A 20632-nucleotide genomic window follows, 5' to 3' on the forward strand; every position below is an offset into this window, starting at 1 on the left:
ATGAGATATATGACACTTTTCGTATCCTCTGCATCCATAGGTCAGTAGATAATGTACAAGGCAGCATTTATGTTGTAATCTACGTGAATGAAGGAATCTAATTCAAACTCATCAGAGTTTTATACTTTTCTTTATTCTTCTTTAAGGACCGATTTCACGGACACTTAATTTATTTGATAGACCATTTATCTTTTAGATCCAAATTCAAATTAACTGTGCATTAGACATACGCGTCCTAGAAACCTCGGGTCTTTGAAAAATTTTGCTAATAAATTGAGTTAGATGTACGTGAATATTGTTTGCAGTTTCTTCAGAGGAGAAGATGTAGAAAGGACAGTGAATAAAGATCAGTTACCATCATTTTCGGCGGCAAAAGGGACCTAATGTTGCGGTTGAAATTGAAATTTTCGCCGCAACGTAATAGTTATTTAGAAGTACTGTGACAGACTTTGAAATTGGAGTAGCCTGATGATGAGTATTCACATTTTATCTTTGTGTTGCTATATGGAAATGATATAGATTCAACATTATATGCAAATTAATTAAAATTGAAGAGCCTGCCACTTATTAGGACCTAATAGGGAAGACAAATAATACATAATACAATATCGAATATTCACATTGCGATCTTCAATATCAATAGGAATCAATCTAATAAAGTTATTTCATGCTCATTTTAATGGATTGATTCATGCTGGACTTAAGCAGATGTTCTGAGAGAAAAATCTGGTGTGGCGCACTCACACAACTTTCCTTGCCGTTATGAAAATTGATCAACTGACGCTAGTGTTCCCGCGAAACTCAAGTCTACTATTTAAAGATCTAAGCCAGCTGGTGACTGGACAATAACGCTGCAGACACACGAAGTCTGCTATCTTTTCATAGTGAATGATTTAATAGAATCAACAGTTGCCAACAGTTTGCAATTTAATAATCTTATTTTCTCGAACTTCGAGCTTATTTTCAATTATTGAGCATTATTGGCCAGTGATGAAATGTTACCAGTACAAAAATGTTACTGAACATTAATTGTAGAGATTTTCATGCTCAATCTTTCCCACTTGAAATTTTTTGTTTAAATTGTATATGAAGGCTGCCAATTGAGAATCTAAATCAATCAGGAGCTCCTGAAATTTTTACAGATATGAGACTTGTTGCAGTTGATAGAGCTTATCAATGACTATTCCAGGTATGAATTTGATCAAAATCGTTGGAGCCGTTTTCGAGAAAATCGCGAAAAACCCTGTTTTTGACAACATTTTCGCCATTTTAGCCGCCATCTTGAATTGAATTTGATCGAAATTGTTCGTGTTGGATCCTTATAGTGTACGGACCTTAAGTTCCAAATTCCAAGTCATTCCGTTAATTGGGAGATGAGATATCGTGTACACAGACGCACATACACTCATACACACACACACACATACAGACCAATACCCAAAAACTACTTTTTTGGACTCAAAGGACCTTGAAACGTATAGAAATTGAAAAAATTGGGGTACCTTAATTTTTTTCGGAAAGCAATACTTTCCTTACCTATGGTAATAGGGCAAGGAAAGTAAAAAAATTGTAGTCAAAAAATGTCCCTGCTTTCTGATTGTCTCGGTGTATAGTTTTGGACATTTCATGGAGTTACAATGGAAATAATATTAATCAAGTTCTAAAAAGAGTTTTATGGTTTACAATTCACAAGGGAATTCGCCTTGTCACTTCACTAACCTACAATACTAATGAGCATTTTAGTTCCCTCATATTCCTCCACCAATACAATATTATTGATTGATGGTAGATAACCAATTTATGAAAGCAGATTTTCTTCCTCCAACACAAAATAATTACTATACAGCTCATTATCGGAATAATGCAACTCACCAATTCAGTATGTCAATTTAGATGTCAGAAAGCGTCAAATAATTGTGACCGCATTCCAAATATTATAATTACAATTGTGAATCGTGCCTGATAAATCGCTTTGTTTTGAGCTCGATGTTATTTTGAAATAAGCCTAGAAGGAAATATATATTAAATTATACTGGACAATTCCTTTTCTTCCACTAACTGATGTCGCAATTCAATTGTTTCATAGTTGCATAACAGTTCTGGTACTTTGAATTTTTGTGGGATTAATTCCCACACTACTTCAGTTCAAATTAGACTGACTGCTTTTGATAAGCTCAATTAATGGAAGCATGTAGGTCTGCTGTACAAAGTTATTTTTAATGCCAAGTCACATGGAGATTTTTTCATGCGTTTTCAGACGGATCCGCAGGGCAGGATAATTACTGTTTGGTTGATTGAGTTGGCGTTCAGGAATCAGCTGATTATCAGCCAATCGGAGAGCTTCCTGTCCTGCCGACTCGTCTGAAAACGCATAAAAAACACTCCCTGTGGCTTGGCCTTAAAAATAACTTTGCACAGCAGACCTACATGCTTCCATTGTAGGGCCTAACTTTTAGGACAATTAGTTCCAAGGGGGAAAAGAAATGCTGGCACAAAATTTGAAAACTAATAGAACAGGTTGTATTGTGAAAAAATCAGATTGTATTGAGCAGATACTTGAGCGGGTCTCATGTGTAAGAGAAATTGAAAGAAAAATATTAGCAAAAAATCATTATTCAATCAAACCAAATCAAGTTAGGATTTATAATATTACTCAGATACCAAGAAAGGAACAAAATTCAATTTCGGAACATTCATAGAACTCCTGCAATGTTCAGTATATTCATAATCACATTGCACAGAAGATTCTCACCTGATATACTGCAGCAATGCTCTGTTATGTAACTAGATTATCAGATCGAATGTGTTGAGCATCAGTAGATCAATCTCTACTAAGACCAATTAATTTCAGAGATTGCATAGGATTACTTCACATCCTTAGGCCTGAAAATGCTTTGAAATCTTGTGGCGGTCCCTTTCAATTTATAATTCCTGTTTGATTGATAAGGTAGGATTTAGCGAAAGGCGTGACGGACGGATGTGCTATACTAAAATATGGTTTGGAAACTTTGAACTGGTTTAATCGATGTCATCATTTCATCAAACGATTAAGGAAATTCGACATTGATTGATAGTAAATAGTGTGCTACTTGATTCTTGTATAATTAGAGTTACACAACTTGTCATAAGATACGGAGGTTCTTTATTCATTTATCAAGAGTGACATCCACTCTACTTGGTTAGAAAATGTAAAGTACTGTAATACTTATACTGTAATACTGATACTTATTACTGTAATCGAAACAAGTGTAGACGGAAGTAGTTTAACAAATTACTAGCGCGTTTTGGATACAATTCAAACTTAAAAATGGAATGGATAAATTGAAAATATAAATAATTTGAAAAACATCTCGAAAAAATACTTTTATTGAATGGCTGAATAACATTCAAGCAGAAACTAGACCTGTAGAAAATATAAAACTTGTAAAAATATTCATAACTACTGAGGAAAATGTACGGGAGAACCATCCAGTGATTTAAAAAAAGCATAAAATATCAGCAACATCTCCTTTTTATCGTAGTGGAGGAAAAACAAACGCATTGTAAGGTAGGTGAATTCCAATCTCAATATTTAAAGAAAATAAAGCAGAACGTTTAACAAGCGATGCTGAGAATCTTTCAATTTTGCTGTGAGCTGATTGATAATAAGTAGAGGAGGGAAGTATAGGGAGGGGGGGGGTTGAATGTGTAAAGGAGCTGTATGATGATGATAATCAGACAGGCAGAGCGCAGAGGCAGAGCAGAGGTTACAAGCGAGTAAACGATACAGGATAAACAATCTTATCGTTTGCTTCTTGTAAAGACCATTTGCGGAAATTAATAGCGGATGAGGGTGAGAGGAAGAGAGAGGGCGCGAGAGAGAGTGAGTGAGAGAGATGAGCTAAGGCTGAGCCAAGAGGGTGCATAATATTACCAGGTCCGCGGTAAAATATGCTTAATTTATGCAGTTAATTATAACGAAGAAGAATGTCCACAGCCGCCGGCTACTGATGTCTTTCTCTCGCTCATTAGCAGCCTCATAACTCTCTCACTCTCTTACCCTGCTGATGTCTTTCTCTAATTCGGTCGTCGGTAGCAAAGAGTGTTTACTCACTAAATGAACAACGCAGATCTTGGCGTTACAACGATTTCGTCAGTAGATACCATCACTCCTAAGAAAATTCTCTGTAACAGTAAAATCAATTTCATTATTGCAGTACTCATGCTAATTGAATTAATATGATGAGAATCTGTGATTGCTAATAGACTGATTATGCTAAAGTTAGCATTAGTTTTCTGTGTTCTGAAGGTGATGTTGGGTAGGTATTCATATCCATATAAATACTTGAAATTACCAAAATGTCCATTGAACAATATGCTCAGTTCTGAAGTTTTTATCCAATGAATACATTTTCTACAAAATACATTTCATTTTAGATTATTTATCCAGGATTGATTGATCCCCCTACTTCAAAGAAATGACGTACCCGCCAAATACCTCAAATCCAAATATCAGCATCACATAAATTGGGCACCAAAAAGGCTCGTCAGTCGTCATTTTATTCCAAAGGAACTCCCAAGATTCCTTTTTATCCCCCACCCTCCAAGATTTCAATTACACACCATCTGCGTCAACCTCCCACCCCCCTTGTGAATACCTTTGATTTATCCACCATTCAATCATTTCGTATTATATCCAACCTAACTAACTTGTTCAATGCGGTTTTCAAACTATGAAAGCCTTTAAGCTTAAGACAGAGGTTATGAATTTGCACACCGTTTTTGCAATAGTGCATCTCAATTCTAAATTATTAAAAAAAAAACTATAAATTTATCGGTAGAGTAGCAGTTGGAGTCAGCCTTCTGTTTGTACTTTTTTACATTTTTCAAAATTCTAATCGGTTTGTAATTGTAAGAATGAATCAATGCATTGATCATGATATTTTATCATGATAATATTTATCTTGAGCAGTGTAAAATGAAATTCCTTGATCTAACCATACGAGGAAATGATCTAACTACAATATTATGACAGAGATGTATAATATAGTAGTTCGAATATCGCTCTCTCCATGCGTGAGAAAATATAGGAAGCGGATATAATAGAACAATGATTTGATGTGGAAATGGAAGAGGAATGTTTCTGTTCTCTTCTTTGATACATGATACATGATAATTATTAATGATTTGTTCATGTGAAAATTGCATTAATCCAATTAACTGTGATGGAAGTAAACTTGGTGAGAGAGAAATAGGCAAAAATATTCAGCTAGCTGCGCATTACGAGCATGAGAATGGAATTCCACTTTCCAAGTATACGAATTTTCTGACCGCTTGAACTAAATAATCATTTCTTTTTCCTGCATCCTATTATGAAGTAGCATCCACATTATATGCTAAGAACTTCAACTTCCGTTAAATGATACGAGTCCATAATAATGATTCATATCTAGATTCCGTTTTGACGTTAAGTCACGTCCGATGTATAATAAAATTATTCCTCAAATTCTTGATTGTGTATATTATACGACCTATTACACCACTAGGATATCCACCGTAGGCCTATATTCGAAGGATCGTAGCATTTGGACAGATCCAAAGGAAATTACTCTTATTCCTAGTATTTTTGTTACGGTACCATCAGTTTTCTGGTTTTCATAACGCACTTCCTAGGTTCTGAGAATATTTTCCACAACCACAATATGAAAGGCATCACTGATCTTGAATCTGGTTTTCCCAACTATTCCCAACTATTTTCGATAACAATTGAAGATTTTGAGTGTAGAACCAGAGTCAGAAGATGATAATTTTAGGCTATAGTCTCTTACTTTACATGGACGGGAAGGGGCATTTTGCAGGCGAGAATGATATCTCTTGTCAAGGCGTTAGCCGTGACTAGAATCTCATTCGAGCACTGCAAAAGACATTCACGTCCAAGTACACTATTTTTTGTCATAATAATCCAAAGAAGAGAATAATTGAGAAATAGAAAACATTACCTGCTTGTGCTGAAGTTACTACATGCATTCTATAAACATAACCTAGATTACAAATTCCGAATCAGGAATTTTGTGGAAGTTGACAAAACTTCCACCTGGAGTGCTAAAGGTGGTTTTTTGTAGCAGTTTTGCTGTCCCTATTTCGGAACTAGGAAACACTCGATTCTAAAGAAAACCTATGGTCTCATTACACAGTATGCTGTGATGAGAATCATATGCTTATCTGTTCTGCAAACAGCTGTTTACCAGCTTGATTTCATGCATGGAAAACAGCTGAGATTGAATGAGTCTGACAAAAACATTTTTGCATGAATTTGACAGTTTTGAGAAATAACTCATATCACTATCCATATTTTGCAAATTGTTAAATATCACTTTAATAAGTAGTGGTTTACTTTGAATTTTAATAAGATTAAAACGGATGTTGATAAGACTTCAAAATTTTTACTAGTCAGTTTTGTCAAACTAAATTTTGTTGTGATGATACTTGTTAATGTATAATCAATACATGTCTGCTTGATACAAACCTGTCTTACATGAGTTAATCATGTTGGCAACATATTCATTAATAACGATGTTTTGAATGAATCCTACGTGTATTAACTCCTACAAAAATGAGTTACAAAAACTCATGTTGTGTGTCCATCAATCTCGAACAGTTGCAACACGCCAGCAAATTGTGGAAAATGGCATACCAGTATTTTTATTGTCAGTGACCGTACCACAGTCCGTTTCTAAACAGTGGACAATGACAAGATGTCACTACTGTCACCAATATAGTTGAGGAAGAATGTTGGAGGTGGTTGGAATGGTGGAAGACTAAGTTCCGGTGAAATGGCGAGAATAATAATACAGCGTTTGACCACTACTATAGATTGCGACGTTTCGAAATGGTTGAGAGATTGGTTATAGTCCTGACGCCAATCTATTGTTGGAGGAAAGTTAATTCTCCACAGTCAATATCTAGGTACAGGTATAGCATTAGTGATGACGAGTATAAGAAGTAATAGCCACAGAACCATCAGTTAGCCTAGACAGAAACTCGACATATATAATAAATATCAAAAGATATGGAAGGTATAAGAACTAACTGGAAGTAGACGTCTACTAGAAAAATTCCCCAATGAACCTCGAAATCGATTTGCTCAGCAAGGAGACTTTCCTTAGTCGATTAAGTCAAGCAATAAATCAGTTCACTCATTAGTGTGTATTCAATTGGAATTGTCTCAGATACGGACGAATTCAAGTAGGAGAACAAAGTTTTTGTGGAATTTAAATAAATTTATTTTCTTTCTAGTAAATGATCAGCAAAATTCAAGTTCTTCCGTTAAATAGTTCACCACCTTCCTTCCTCGTGGTCTATTTCTATTTGTAGGCCTACTCCATTTTACCATAACCTTGATTTAATGTTATTTTTTAGTATTTTAAACCTATTAAATAAATAATTTAAGCTTTTATTTTTTATAACATTCTTTGATGTTTCCGTTTAAGAAAATGACAACAAGAATCTCAATCTCAATCTCAATCTCAATCAATTCGTAGCAAACAGGAGAAGAAGAAAGCATTGATACAAGACATGGATTTGTTTAATAATGTGTGCTTCCATTCACAGGATGGGCTCGATGTGGTGCAAACCCTCGCAATTCACCGACGATTGCAGTCCGAAATTGAACATCCATTCCATCTTATCTCGATTGAGCTCTCAGGTAAAATTTTATTTCAATTGAAACTCCATATCATTGAAAAATTAGAATAGAAGATAAACAATTTAAAGGGATACAAATAGTATTCTCTGAATATTCATGATCAATAGCAGCAAAGTAGAATTTTATTGGAAGTGGAATGGATCATTAGCAATTAACATATTATATTAGGTCTAGATTATTTTCATTTCAGGCCTGTATGAGCTAATTCTCACTTGGAATATTGATTTAATGAGCATTTATGTGCTCATCCACTTATTTGCAATATAACTTTTGTGGTTGTCTTTGGTGAATATATGAGACGTAAATACTTGAAAGTAAATAATTCTTCCAATTGTTGCTTATTGGAGGATATCAGTAATAAACTTCTTAGGTATTAACAATAATATATGGAAGTATTCAATTTGAGTGTATCATGATGTCGCGCGATCAGTATAACTATTATCTTTCTTAACTTGTTGAAGGGTTAAAAATATATATCAATATGTTAATACAATAATTCAATTGCAAAATCATCAATTTGTTAAATGTTATCCAATCTGAAAAGGTTTGCAAAGATGAAAGGAATGCTCAGATAAAAATGCTTGAAAGACCTATTGAGTGCCACCGAATACTATGACTTGTGGTAAGTTAATTTAGAAAGGAAGAAGTAATCTATCTTGTTTCACTTATAGGGGATAAGCGAAAACGGGGCGGGATAATTATCAAGGGGAGAGGAATTCTTTGAGAGAGGACCGTAGGCCTACTTTGAACAATGCCCGCGCAGAAAGAATTTTCACGAAACGCTTCATTAAGTGGGAACTGAGGCTAATGGCGAAAATACTAGTATCGGATACCCCTCTTGCCCACCACGGGGTTACAGATACGGCTTCGCATTAACACTTTTCCTTTTAAAAACGCCCATTCATATGCTAATCTCAAGGACTACTCCTTTCTCCCACTCTCTCTCTTCTCTCTCACCAACCTAACACCAACTTGACTTCCTTCTTTTTTGAATAGGATCTCCTACGTTGAAAATATTCCGGGATCTGCTTGCCCCTCCCGCTCCCCCTTCGGACTTAATCTTTCATAACATCTTACCACAGAAGCCCCCAACAATATCTCGACAAAGGATAAGCCTTTGCGGTTTGAGATTCTTATCTTCAGCACGTGTCCACTATTTTTGCTCAAAGTGAACTTGAAGCGAATAATATCACGCTGATGTAGGATTCCAGTATTAGTGATTATTAACTTTTGAGTGATTTGCTTCATTATTTGACAGCATGTATCATGTATGGATTAGTTAATCATGTGTGAAATAGTAAAGTATGAATAGAATGTTGAATCATGCATGGAACAGTAAGCCTAACTGATGTAAATAGTAAACCAAGGAGAGAAGAAGTGAATAATTTATTAGAATAAATCAGGCATCAAATAGTGATTTGTGTTAATAATAATTCATCAATGAAAGAATTAACCTGAAAATTGATTCAAGAAAAAATCGGGAAAGCTTGCTCTCCACATCGTTTTCAATCAATCAATTTATTTTATTTCTCTGGAAAAGGAATAAAGTTCTCTAATTTCAAAGGCTATTCTGGAATTGAGGAATGTTCGGTGTAGGCCTACATATAATTGTACGGTATCGAATTTGGAAGATACGTCTATGTGAATATTCTTGTCTATGTAAAGAACTGGTTTACTGAATCAGGTAATTATTAAATATTCCATTACTGACCACATTTTCAGTTTGAGATTTTATATAAACACCTCAATTCTCTCTCATCAACAAGCTTCATATTCAAGGATTATTCAAATAGCATAAGTTTGTCTAAACTCTGTTAAAATATGACATCCATTCTAATGAGAATGTTCTCTATTAATTATTGAGAACTTCTATATTTTTTTTACCTATCGCAATGAGTCAAGATTCATGTGAAATTTATAGAAGTCATCAATAATTAATAGAGAACATTGTCATTAGAATGGATGTCATATTTCGACAGAGTTTTGGACAAACTTATGCTATTCAATTCTGAATGGGAAAGGCTAAAACTTCATGTCAAGAGTTTCAGTGATACCTTGCTATGCATTTTTGAGAAATTTCACATCAGTGTGTAACAGCCATCTCTATATACCATATCTAAAAAAGATGCCTTTGGTAATAGCAATAAGACAAAACATGGAGAAATTTCATGTTTTTAATGGCTCATAAATATTTTGTCGTCATAATTTACAATCAAAAGTAACAGGTTCCCCGTGCAACGACTTTGAACAATTTGACCTTGTCCTATCGTGACCTTGACTCAGCTATTTGAGTTGTGTAACTTACAAGCGATTAAACTTCGACTCTGCATATATTATGAAAATTCAAGTGCTGTGTACTCGCTCACTAGCTTTCCAATCAATATTATCATGAATGTGCTGAATAATCAAGGAAGGCACAACAGGTGAATGAAAAACAGCTGTGCAAACTTATACACAGTAGAAATATGGAATAGATACACAGTATTAAAATAATAAAACGAACAATATTTGAATTTTAATATAAATAGTAGTTATAAACATAACATATAGGACTGAAAAAATCAATATCATACAATTTGAATCTTGATAAACTGGAAACTTTCATTACAAATAATTACTCACACCACTCACTTGTTTGCAATCTTCATGAAAAGATATGAGTTCAAATATAGAGCAAATGAATCCTGTTCCTGATATTTGGTCAGCTTATTATATGATTACCTGCATTACATTACATTTTTACAATTGTATCCAAATAGGCACCGTATATCAAAGAAACAAATCATCTAAAGATGAGGAACATGAACATGTTTTATGTTGGAAAGATTAGTGGATATGAGAGTGGGCTAAACTGTTTGTTATGACTGGAAGTTCTAGTTATCTATTTGGTTTTTGGAGTGGACATGAAGTATGATGGTGGAATGTGGAACTAGCAGTTTTTCCCACTCATTTTTCTGTTGTAATACTGGTCCTGGTAGGCGAACAATTTCATCTTTATCAATGCGTGCGTTGGAAGTCTCAATGTACACAGGTGCTCCCACACACACATATACGCAGGCAAATTGATGATAGATTATGCTATTTGTCTCCTAATGTTTCAAATTAGTGCTCCATGATCATTCCAGAAACGGCTCCCGAGCTAGGAAAACTATGCTTTTCAAAAGTTTCATTAGATAGCAATATTTGATGAGGAAATAAGGATATTCAGAGAAGAGTATAATTTCAAATAAATTGCACTAATTGATAGGCCAAACAGTGAGTGTTTTGTAGATGTCATGAAGTATGCGACAATTTTGACTTTGGGGATCGATTTAGAGTAGTTGAGAGGTTAATATACCTCCAGCCTGGATGATATTGAGTACGAATTCAAATCATTGTTTTTTTTTTGAGTGGAGGATTTTCTTATCGATAGATTTTTGGATTGTTATTATTCAGTATTGTGCTACAGCTACATCATTTGTTTATGCTATTGCGTAATTGCATAATTTATTTTCTTTACTTCTCATACTGTATAATTGTACTGTATCGTTGCGGTTGTAATGAATGAATATATAATTGATTTGGTAATCCGTGAGTAGAACCAAATCGCAATTGGACCATTTATTGTCATTTCCAATTATTTTCCAATTTTATTAGTTGCAAAATGTATTCTTCAGTCAAGATTTTTTCTTGTTAGAGTGGATTCCGGAAAAAGTTTATCGCCATTCTGTACAACATTATTAATTTTCTTGGCAAATAAGAGTTTCCTCATCAGAGAATTTTACATAATTACTTATTCAATAATGAAACGTCAATTTGTTCCTGTTCTTCTTCAATGGATCTACCTGTGTCTTCATGATAGAAGTTGATAGTCTAAACAATTTGCAATAACTTGATTTCCATAATCTAAATGGTATTTAGTACCATACAGTATAATAATTATGTAGTAATATATAATTGTGTAACATAGAATTATCATACGTATTGTTTTGCTTTTTTAAATATTTTTAGTATTTAATATAAGTATTTTGAGCAGAAGTAGTTGGTAAATGTGGCTAATGACTTATGGCATATGGCGATGTGTAAATGAGAAATATTTCTTTGTATTCTTTCCTTGTTAAATTTTTGAGCGATTTACTTTCGATAAATTTGGCTAATAACTTAATATCTTTGTTGTGTTTTTTCTTGTAATATTGTACTGATGTTCATGAGAAACAATAAATTCTATTCTTTTATATTTAGCTACATATCGAACACTGGTAACTGGTACCTCTTCCACAAATTTTATTTGTTTCCTGTATCTTTATTTGTATCCTTTTTATTCAAAATATTTTAAAACTTTAAAACATTAAAAGACTAGTTTCGGTTTACTTTTGCCATTTTCAAGTTGAAATGGATATTATTTACTGTCGTAATTCATCATGGAATAACAAAATTATTAAGACAATAACTGAAAAATTAAAATAAAACCTAGATAGCTGATAGAGGCAATGGTTGTGAAAGCATAAATATCTGTATTTGTGGAAGAAATGACGCTATCAGAAAAGTTCTCCCTGTTTATGATATTATTCTGAATACATTTTGGAGAGTTGAATCATTGTTTTCTTGTTTATAAGTTTGAAAACTATTGCAATTACAGATTTGCCCGAGCAGATGTCGCTATAGTCACACGGGAGGTCGAGCTCACACCAAACAACGGCCTAGGTAAGAATAATTCTAATTAAAAAAAGTTTGTCTGCATCGCGATTCGGCTTGTTACATGATAGATCTATGCATATTATTATCATTAGCTGTCTGCGAAATTTCTAGTTAGTTTTCAAGTCTCTTGAATAATATACTCAAATAAGCTCCCTGTGTAGAGGTTGATTGGATTCCGGTTGTCAGAAGACTTGTTCATGTACAACTTTGCACTTGAAGTTTTCAAACGTCGACAGATAGAAGTTGAGAGTGGAAAGATAAGTAAGCTAATGATGAGAATATCTACAAGGAATACAAGCATTATCAGCATTCTAGAAGAAGTAAAATGAAATGCAATATCCTTATTTCTATTTGAAGTTTTCGAATTTTGATTCATTCTTTTCGAATTCATTGTTATCATTTGTGAATTATTTCTCAAATATATGATCTGGATATTAAAAATATTCAATTTTCAACTCATTTGCCGACATTAATAATTCAGGTGTAATAACGAAATTCCAACTTACTGATTGAAGTTCTTCCATTTTATTCATTTCCTATTAAGAATAAATTCAATTTATGTAAGAAGCTCTCCAGACATTCAAGTAAACAAATAGTTCTTACAGATGAAATTACGATGCACGTCGGTAAGAATGTAAAAAATCTAAATACACGAGTGTAACAGTTTGTCAAAGATTTACATCTGAAACTGGAATAAGAGTTCTATCATAGAAGAGCTATACTCTTCTTACTCTTGAGTAAGAATTAAGAAGTAAGAAGATAGAATTTCTGTATGTTACGTCTTATGTTATATTATCCAATTAAGTTAAATAATTTTGATAATCCCTGAAGAAATAACGTAAGATATGTATCTAATTGAAGTGTGGTGAAAATTCAGGTTAATCCGAGTGTTATAAACGTGTTCAGAAGGTTATCTTGACAAGTGCAAATTCGTAATTTCAAAGTCAATTATTACAAATCATACTATCTGTTTGTGAGATGACTTGTCCTGTATGAGCGAAACTTCAAAGTGCTCACAGGTCTAATTTAGGACTACTGAGTGGATAGGGGAAGAGTGGCGGTTTATCTTGAGTGATGATGCTGAGTGTTGACGACTGTAGAGCGGAGGTTGAGGTTTTTGATGTTGATTATTGAGTGAAGGTTGATGAGAGATGAGAGATGAATGATGAGAGATGAGAGAAGAAAGATGAGAGATGAGAAATGAGAAATGAGAGATGAGAAATTAGAAATGAGAAATGAGAGATGAGAGATGAGAGATGAATGATTTAATTTGATTGATGATGATTGATTGATTGATGAGAGATGAGAGAAAAAAGATGAGAGAAGAGAGATGAGAAAGAAAGATGAGAGATGATAAATGAGAAATGAGAGATGAGAGATGAGAAATGAGAAATGAGAAATGAGAGATGAGAGATGAAAGATGAGAGATGAGAGAGAGATGTTGATGAGGCTGGTGGCTGGTGCAACGCTCTGCTAAAAGCTTATCCGGTGGCTGTTCACTACAAACAGTTGCACTTCCGGTAGTGGCCTCCCGTATTATGCGATGCCTCAGGCCATATCCGGGGCGCTTCCTGCAACTTACTGCCCTGTCCGGTCCCTCTAGATCGCTTTCTCGGCTCCCTCAATCCTACACACCTACTTCTGGTTCATCTATTTTTTTTATTTCGGTTTTCTTCTCTTCCTCTCTCGCACTCAAGATTTTCCTTCTCATTTATGTTTATCTTTCACTTTTTTCAACTCATATTACACCCCAGTGGACCTCCTCCTCCAGTCCATACCATAACATATTCTACATCTATTTCTCCTCTCCAAAGTACACCTTTTCATCGTACTGTCATGGAATAAACACAATCACAATAGAAATCCAATCATCCTAACTCCGATTATCCGAATCGCTTTTAGGATAAAGTGCGCCAAATTCCGCGAATTTCAGATATGTTCAAATCCATCAACACTATTTCAGCAATGTTTATTTTTAGTGAAGTATTTGACAGGTTATTGAAGTGAATAATAATTAAATATATTTAATAGAGTTTTTTTAATCTAACTTCTTTTTATGTGAAAGCTTCAATTATCCGGATATTTGATTATCCGAATTGGGTTCGGTCCCAATTAACTCGGATAATTGGAGTTCTACTGTACTTAATTATTTCTTCTGTTATTCTGTCGTTCTAATGTGTCATAATTATGAAGTATGCCATTCGTCTTACCCCTATGCCATACTACCTCATTATTCCACTCCTCGTCTTCGTCTTCATTACCTACTCTTGTCATTTCCTCTTCATCATCTTCATTTCTTTCCAGTTTCATCTGGTTTTAGTCCTGCCTCTTTTATTTTTTGGATATTCAAATATTCCTCCATTCTATTTGAGTTTACTGTGATTTCATTGTTAATCTTTTTATACCTCTTCTCTTTCACTTCTTCCTCTTCATATTCCAAGCTGTCTCCTCCTCCTCTTCCTCCCCCTCCCCCTCCTCCTCCTCCTCCTCCTCCTCCTCCTCCTCCTCCTCATCATCATCTTTCTCCATCCTCATATTTTAATATTCTCATTCACAGATGAATCCTTAGTTGAATTAATGAAATTAACGTTATTGGTAGAGAGTTAGTGGGAAGGATATTTTTAATATTCTTTCCAAAGAATGGACATTGATATGTCCAAATCTCCGCCAATTTATGTAGATGAATAACAATATTATCTATAGCTATTACCAATTGCTTTTTTCATGTCATATGCAGTTCAAGAATCATATTCTTAGTCTATATTATGTATATTCATCTATAATTTTGCTGTATTGTAAGCTAATGTATATAAGTGTAAAAGCCAGTATATATTGTAATCTACATAAATAAAGTACTCAATCAATCAATCCTCTGCTCTTCTTTTCTTTCTACGGCTGTTCCCCTGATTCCTCCTCCATTCACTTCTCTTCCCACTCCTCCTGCTACTTCTCATGCTCTCTTCCTCAACCTCCTCCACCCCTCCATCTCATTCTCCTTCTGATCATCCTCTTCTCCTTCATTCGTCTCCTGCCTCTCTTGCCTCTGTCCCTGCCATGATCTCTCGTCCCGCTCCTTTTCTCTAGCCTCCTTCTCCTTATCTTCCTCCTCATCCTCTTTCTCTTCATCGTCTTCTTCCTCCTCCTCCACTTTTTCTTCCTCTTCCTTCTCTCCTACTCTTAACTCCTCCTCTCCTGTCATAACTCTTCACACTCCTCTCTTCCTCCTCATCCTCCCTCTACCACCTGCAACAACTTCCCTCACTACACCTCCTACTCATCCCCCTCCACCACACAATCATTTTCCCTTCAACCGTTCTCTTCTCAGCACCCTAATATCCTTTCCTGGAAACGATATCAAAATCCTGCCTAGCTCAGCCTTCATGCAAGAGGCAGAGAAGTTGATGTTTTTGCCGGCCTCCTTTACTGGTATCGCTTACTTTTATCGCCGGTGCTAGGTAAGCGGGTATAGCGTACCTCACAATAGCTTCATTCCGCGCCTCGCAAGTGCAAAACGTTGCTTTCTATGAGCCACTCATTGCACGGCTGCACTCATCTATCGTGTCAAAAAGGACATTTTTCTTTCTTCTAAAACTATACTCTTATCTTCAGTTCTTGCTTAAGGTAATCTTGCTTCTAAATTGAAAACAAATGCAAAAAATACTAAAATGCTTCTCATCCTACTGTAGATCCCATAGTCTATCGTAGATGCACTTTTCATCGCATCTGCAGAAAATTTCAATTCCGTCATTCGTTCTGAGTGGAATGTGAGAGACACACCTAGAAGAAGATAAGAATTTTATCAGGTAGATTTTAATGAAAACTTCTGGAGGAAATAGGTAGTTTAACTAATGAAAGCGGATGTAGGCTTTTCTAGCCATATCTCCAGTGTCATGTCAAATGCAGTTTTATTCAATGAGAATTTATAAATAAATAAATTTGTTAGGTTTTTATATGGAATATTGATTATCGCTAATTAACAGCAATCGATTGAGAAACCGAGTTCTCTAAAACCCATTTATATGGTTTAAGAGAATTAGATTGAAATTGTTGATAGTCTCCCATAAAGTAGACCCATGAACGAATTGATTAATATGATGTAATGAATCGTAGTGAAGATGTTGGAATTCTAGGCTTGACATTTTTCAAGAATATCGATATTTAAAAATATAAGTGTTTGTGTTTATAGTTTATTATATGGATTCTCTATTAATTCCTCAAATATCACATTAGGATTATATAATGTAGACCATTCCAGTTAATTATTTTTGAAAAAAATGAAAATTGTGATGTGAACGAAACCCTACACTTTAGACATTTCATTATTCATTTATTTATTTATACAATATGACAATTTCACAATTATAATTTTATATTTATATTTATATATATATTTAATGATTTATATTATAATATAAATTTATGCAATTTATTAGACTAAATTCAGGGACAGAAGCTTTCGATTGGAGCCTGTTTCTTCATACCAGTATTGTATTATTGTCATCCAATGAATAGTATTGTCTTATTTATTCAATAATTACCAATTATCATTGGGAGTACCGTACATCTCTATTCCACCAGAAAAAATAAAATATGGAACTGTCCATAAGAGTGCCTTTAGAATGATATGCATCATTCAGTTATAATAAGACGTTTGATTTCATCACAATTCTTGGGTTTTGAAGTCAACAAGTTCGACGATTTTATGAATATTAAACCTCGTTCGGTCAAGCGACTGTAGAAGTTGATTGAAAAAATATGTAGCCTACACATTAATTTCAATTTATCTTTTGGATGTAGGGGGACCAATTCGATTATACATAATATATGTAGGATTCATATGATAGGAAATCTCCAGTTTCTCCTCCTAATCCTGAATTTGACTGTATGGTCAAGATGTCTCATATGACTCAATTTCTACCTAGAACTTTCACAAACGAAGAGCGATTAACCACTTTGACTTTGAAAAGGTTGATGAGGAACTCGAAATCGTACAAGAAAATTTAACAAATCAAAGAATTTGAAATATCTTACATCTCACATTATTTGATATATGAAATCTCATCTATAGAATGAAAACTGACAAATTTCTAGCCGATGATCTTTCAGTTATTGATGCACTTGTAATACTATATTTATTAATCTTCTATCATGTGTAATGGCTGCGTTAAGTATATGATTGATTTCCTTTGATTCTCAATGTATTTTTTTTGCAGAAATGAAGCGGTCTCCAAGGGCTGCCGTCCGGTGATAAGCCACCCCCTGATGCAGCCGGTCCCTCCGCCGCGGAAGAAGAGGAAGCACATCCAAGACCTGTCTCGCTCCGACGAGCATCTCTGTTCATCCCACAAGGCTTCCAGCACTCCGTTGCGGGCTGCCAACTCTCTTCCCGTGCTTTGCGTCCCCATCACTCAATTGGTTGGTACTAAAGTGTCTTGAGAAAGCATACTATATTATTAGTGAAATTCACGTTACAAAGTCAGAACCTAATAATTAAAACTTCAAAAGTCAAATTACTTTGAAAATCAAAACCGATTTCAACTAGTAGTTCAGTGAACAGTAAACCTCACGCTGTTTTCTCATCCACAAGTATCTGGTGTGACCTGTTCACCAGCTTCTCCACACATATTTGTAATGAAAGCAATGAATAATCTACTTGTAAGCTGATTGATTATGAATAATTATTCTCAACACTAGAAATGTATCTTTATAGGCAATAAAATATACTTTTTTTATTCTAATATTCCTTGGTAGCTCACTAGAAGATTTATAAATGCTATTCTAGCTCACAGGCTCATAAGTTTGGCGACCACTGTTAAAGAGTATAGAGCATTAAATTATCTTCAATTCAACTTTTAAATTCCACTATCTTATGTAATTACTCACTATTGCTGCAGTTTCAGTGTTGAGTCAACTTCTCGTTTTTAAGCTGTCAAATACTCTAGAACGGTGGTCGCCAAACTTATGAGCCTGTGAGCTAGAATAGCATTTATAAATCTTCTAGTGAGCTACCAAGGAATATTAGAATAAAGAAAGTATATTTTATTGCCTATAAAGATACATTTCTAGTGTTGTGATCTACTTATATCATAGCAAAAAGTATAACAAAAGTTGAAATGTACATTTCAATGAGAGCAGTGGAACTCTTTTTGGTCATCAAGTATTTTCTTGATGTTTGGAGTGAACGTTGTAGCCGCCATTCTGATGCAGTTGTCCAAAAAATGTTCCTATATCGATTTTTTATGAATTTCATAATTGAAAAAGATGATTCACACAAGTAGGTAGAGCTGAGCATAGCTTTCAACCACAATGCAACTTGAATAATAATTGGATATTTTTCTTTGGGGACTTGAAGCCAAATATTTCCAGTTGAGGAAAGTGATCTGAGAGACAAGATCATTTTAAAAATCCACAAATTCCATTTCAACTGAAGCCTGATCTTCACCAAAATGTTTTACAACTAGCTGCAAAATCTTCTGCATCGATCTCTACAAAAGAAGAGTTGACGAATTGTACCATATTCGATATGCTTTTAAAATCTTGAAATCGTTGATCAAGCTGTTGTCTCAAGTCTGAATTGTAACGTATTCTTGGTTATTGCTGAGGTGCTGTGGAGGATTATTCTCGTCATTCATTTTCTTCAGACTGGAAGAAAAGTGTTTATATTCAAACTGAATGACATTCTTTTCCCACATCTCAAGCTGCTTGGAAAACGATTTTACAGTTCAAATCATTCCACCGATGTCATTATCTTTCCCTTGAAGCTGCAAATTTTAATCATTCAACTTCTCAGTTATAAATGTGAGAACTGCAAAATTTTGTAGCCATGTTTCTAAATGCATGGTTGACAACCCAAGCATGTCTGTGAGCTACCACCGGTAGCTCGCGATCGACTGTTTGGCGACCACTGCTCTAGAATCATTGCACGAAAAATTAAGCATGTTTGGAATTAATTCCCCAAACGGCCCTTTCCCCACTATACCTCGTGACTGGACTGATAATAGTACATTACAAAAAATGTAGCAGCTTCTTCAAATAGCAATGAATTGACCAAGCTTGACTATAAGATCAACCTGACGATAGCTGGCTATCTCAACCCCTGATAAAGAATCGGTGAGGAACGATGTATTTAAGCTGCTTGAAATTTTCATGAAAACTTGGGTAGGGCTATAACATCTGGTATAATTTTGCTTCTTCAAATGAGGTTGCTCAAAACAAGTCTGCCAAGCTTGAGATGAATAATTACGGTCTGGAAAAGTTGGGTGCAGAGTGAATTCATTATTAATGAATTATTCATGGATAATACTTTTTCTTAGATTCGACGGTTGCTCACCTCTCTCTCATCTATACAGAACTAGGAAATATTCCTATGGAATGTAAAATGTGAAGAAAGTAAGTGTTGACAAAATGAGGTCGAAGAAAATGGTTTTTATTCTGGAAGTATTGGAAGATGGAACTACATTATCTATGATAGTCCAATAAATGCCCAGTTCTGTATCTGATTCACTGTGAATGATTTATCAAATCCAAGATGCTTCTTTGAAATTATTATAATATTTAGGTACTGTATTCTTGTAATATTTCCCTCATGTGAGGTACTATGAAATATATTTATCGGAAGAAATGGTTCACGTCAAGAAAAAGGAAGACGAAAATAATGAATAATTTTTGGAAACCCGTCGATTCTGTCAATATCTTGATTAATTAAATATATTTACTTACATTAGCCTATCACGGGGTTTCGCTCGTTCTACAACTATTTATGTTATTCATGAAATAATTTCATGTTGAAGGAGTGGTTCTCTCTTGACCGTTCCAAGCCACCTATTATATTGAGGTAGTTTTAGCCGAATTTTACAATAATATACAAGGAGAGCTCAACACTAATCGTGAATCATTATCTTTCCGTTCCTACTATAAATTTAAATATTTTCAATTTCAGTAAGAAATTGACAATTTGAGAGAGTAGTCCCCTCTTATAAAGGTGCATTTTCGTTTGTGCGTAAACTTCCGCAGTCGACGACGACAAGCGTTGTTGACATTCATATTGTCCAGATTTCAAGTTTGCTGAAACAGTTGACCAAATAACTTTTCATTATTTGTGTTTATTATTCAAGAATCAAAACATTTCTAATAATATCAACATATTGCCATTTAAAAGTATAAACTCAAAACCTCCCATATTAAAACATAATTGAACATAATCTTTTAGGTTATTTAGACAAATTGAAATCTACCCAATCTGAGATCCTCACCCTGTCGTGGTCGATGACG

The 20632-nt window shown here is 34.5% G+C and overlaps 1 protein-coding gene across 2 annotated transcripts in view; it reads left to right on the plus strand.

The window, feature by feature from the left end:
• The window catches only part of LOC111060832, a 46551-nt gene that overhangs the window by 21602 nt on the left and 4317 nt on the right, over window positions 1-20632 (plus strand). For both annotated transcript variants that reach the window (XM_039430654.1, XM_039430653.1), the window contains exons 2-4: window positions 7591-7684; window positions 12303-12367; window positions 17575-17776. In XM_039430654.1, the coding sequence (XP_039286588.1) occupies window positions 7592-7684; window positions 12303-12367; window positions 17575-17776 (360 nt within the window). In that variant the 5' untranslated portion in view covers window position 7591. The remainder of the gene's footprint in view (window positions 1-7590; window positions 7685-12302; window positions 12368-17574; window positions 17777-20632) is intronic.

The sequence above is a fragment of the Nilaparvata lugens genome, chromosome 6 (assembly GCF_014356525.2).
Source record: "Nilaparvata lugens isolate BPH chromosome 6, ASM1435652v1, whole genome shotgun sequence".
Taxonomy (NCBI): Eukaryota; Metazoa; Arthropoda; class Insecta; order Hemiptera; family Delphacidae; genus Nilaparvata; species Nilaparvata lugens.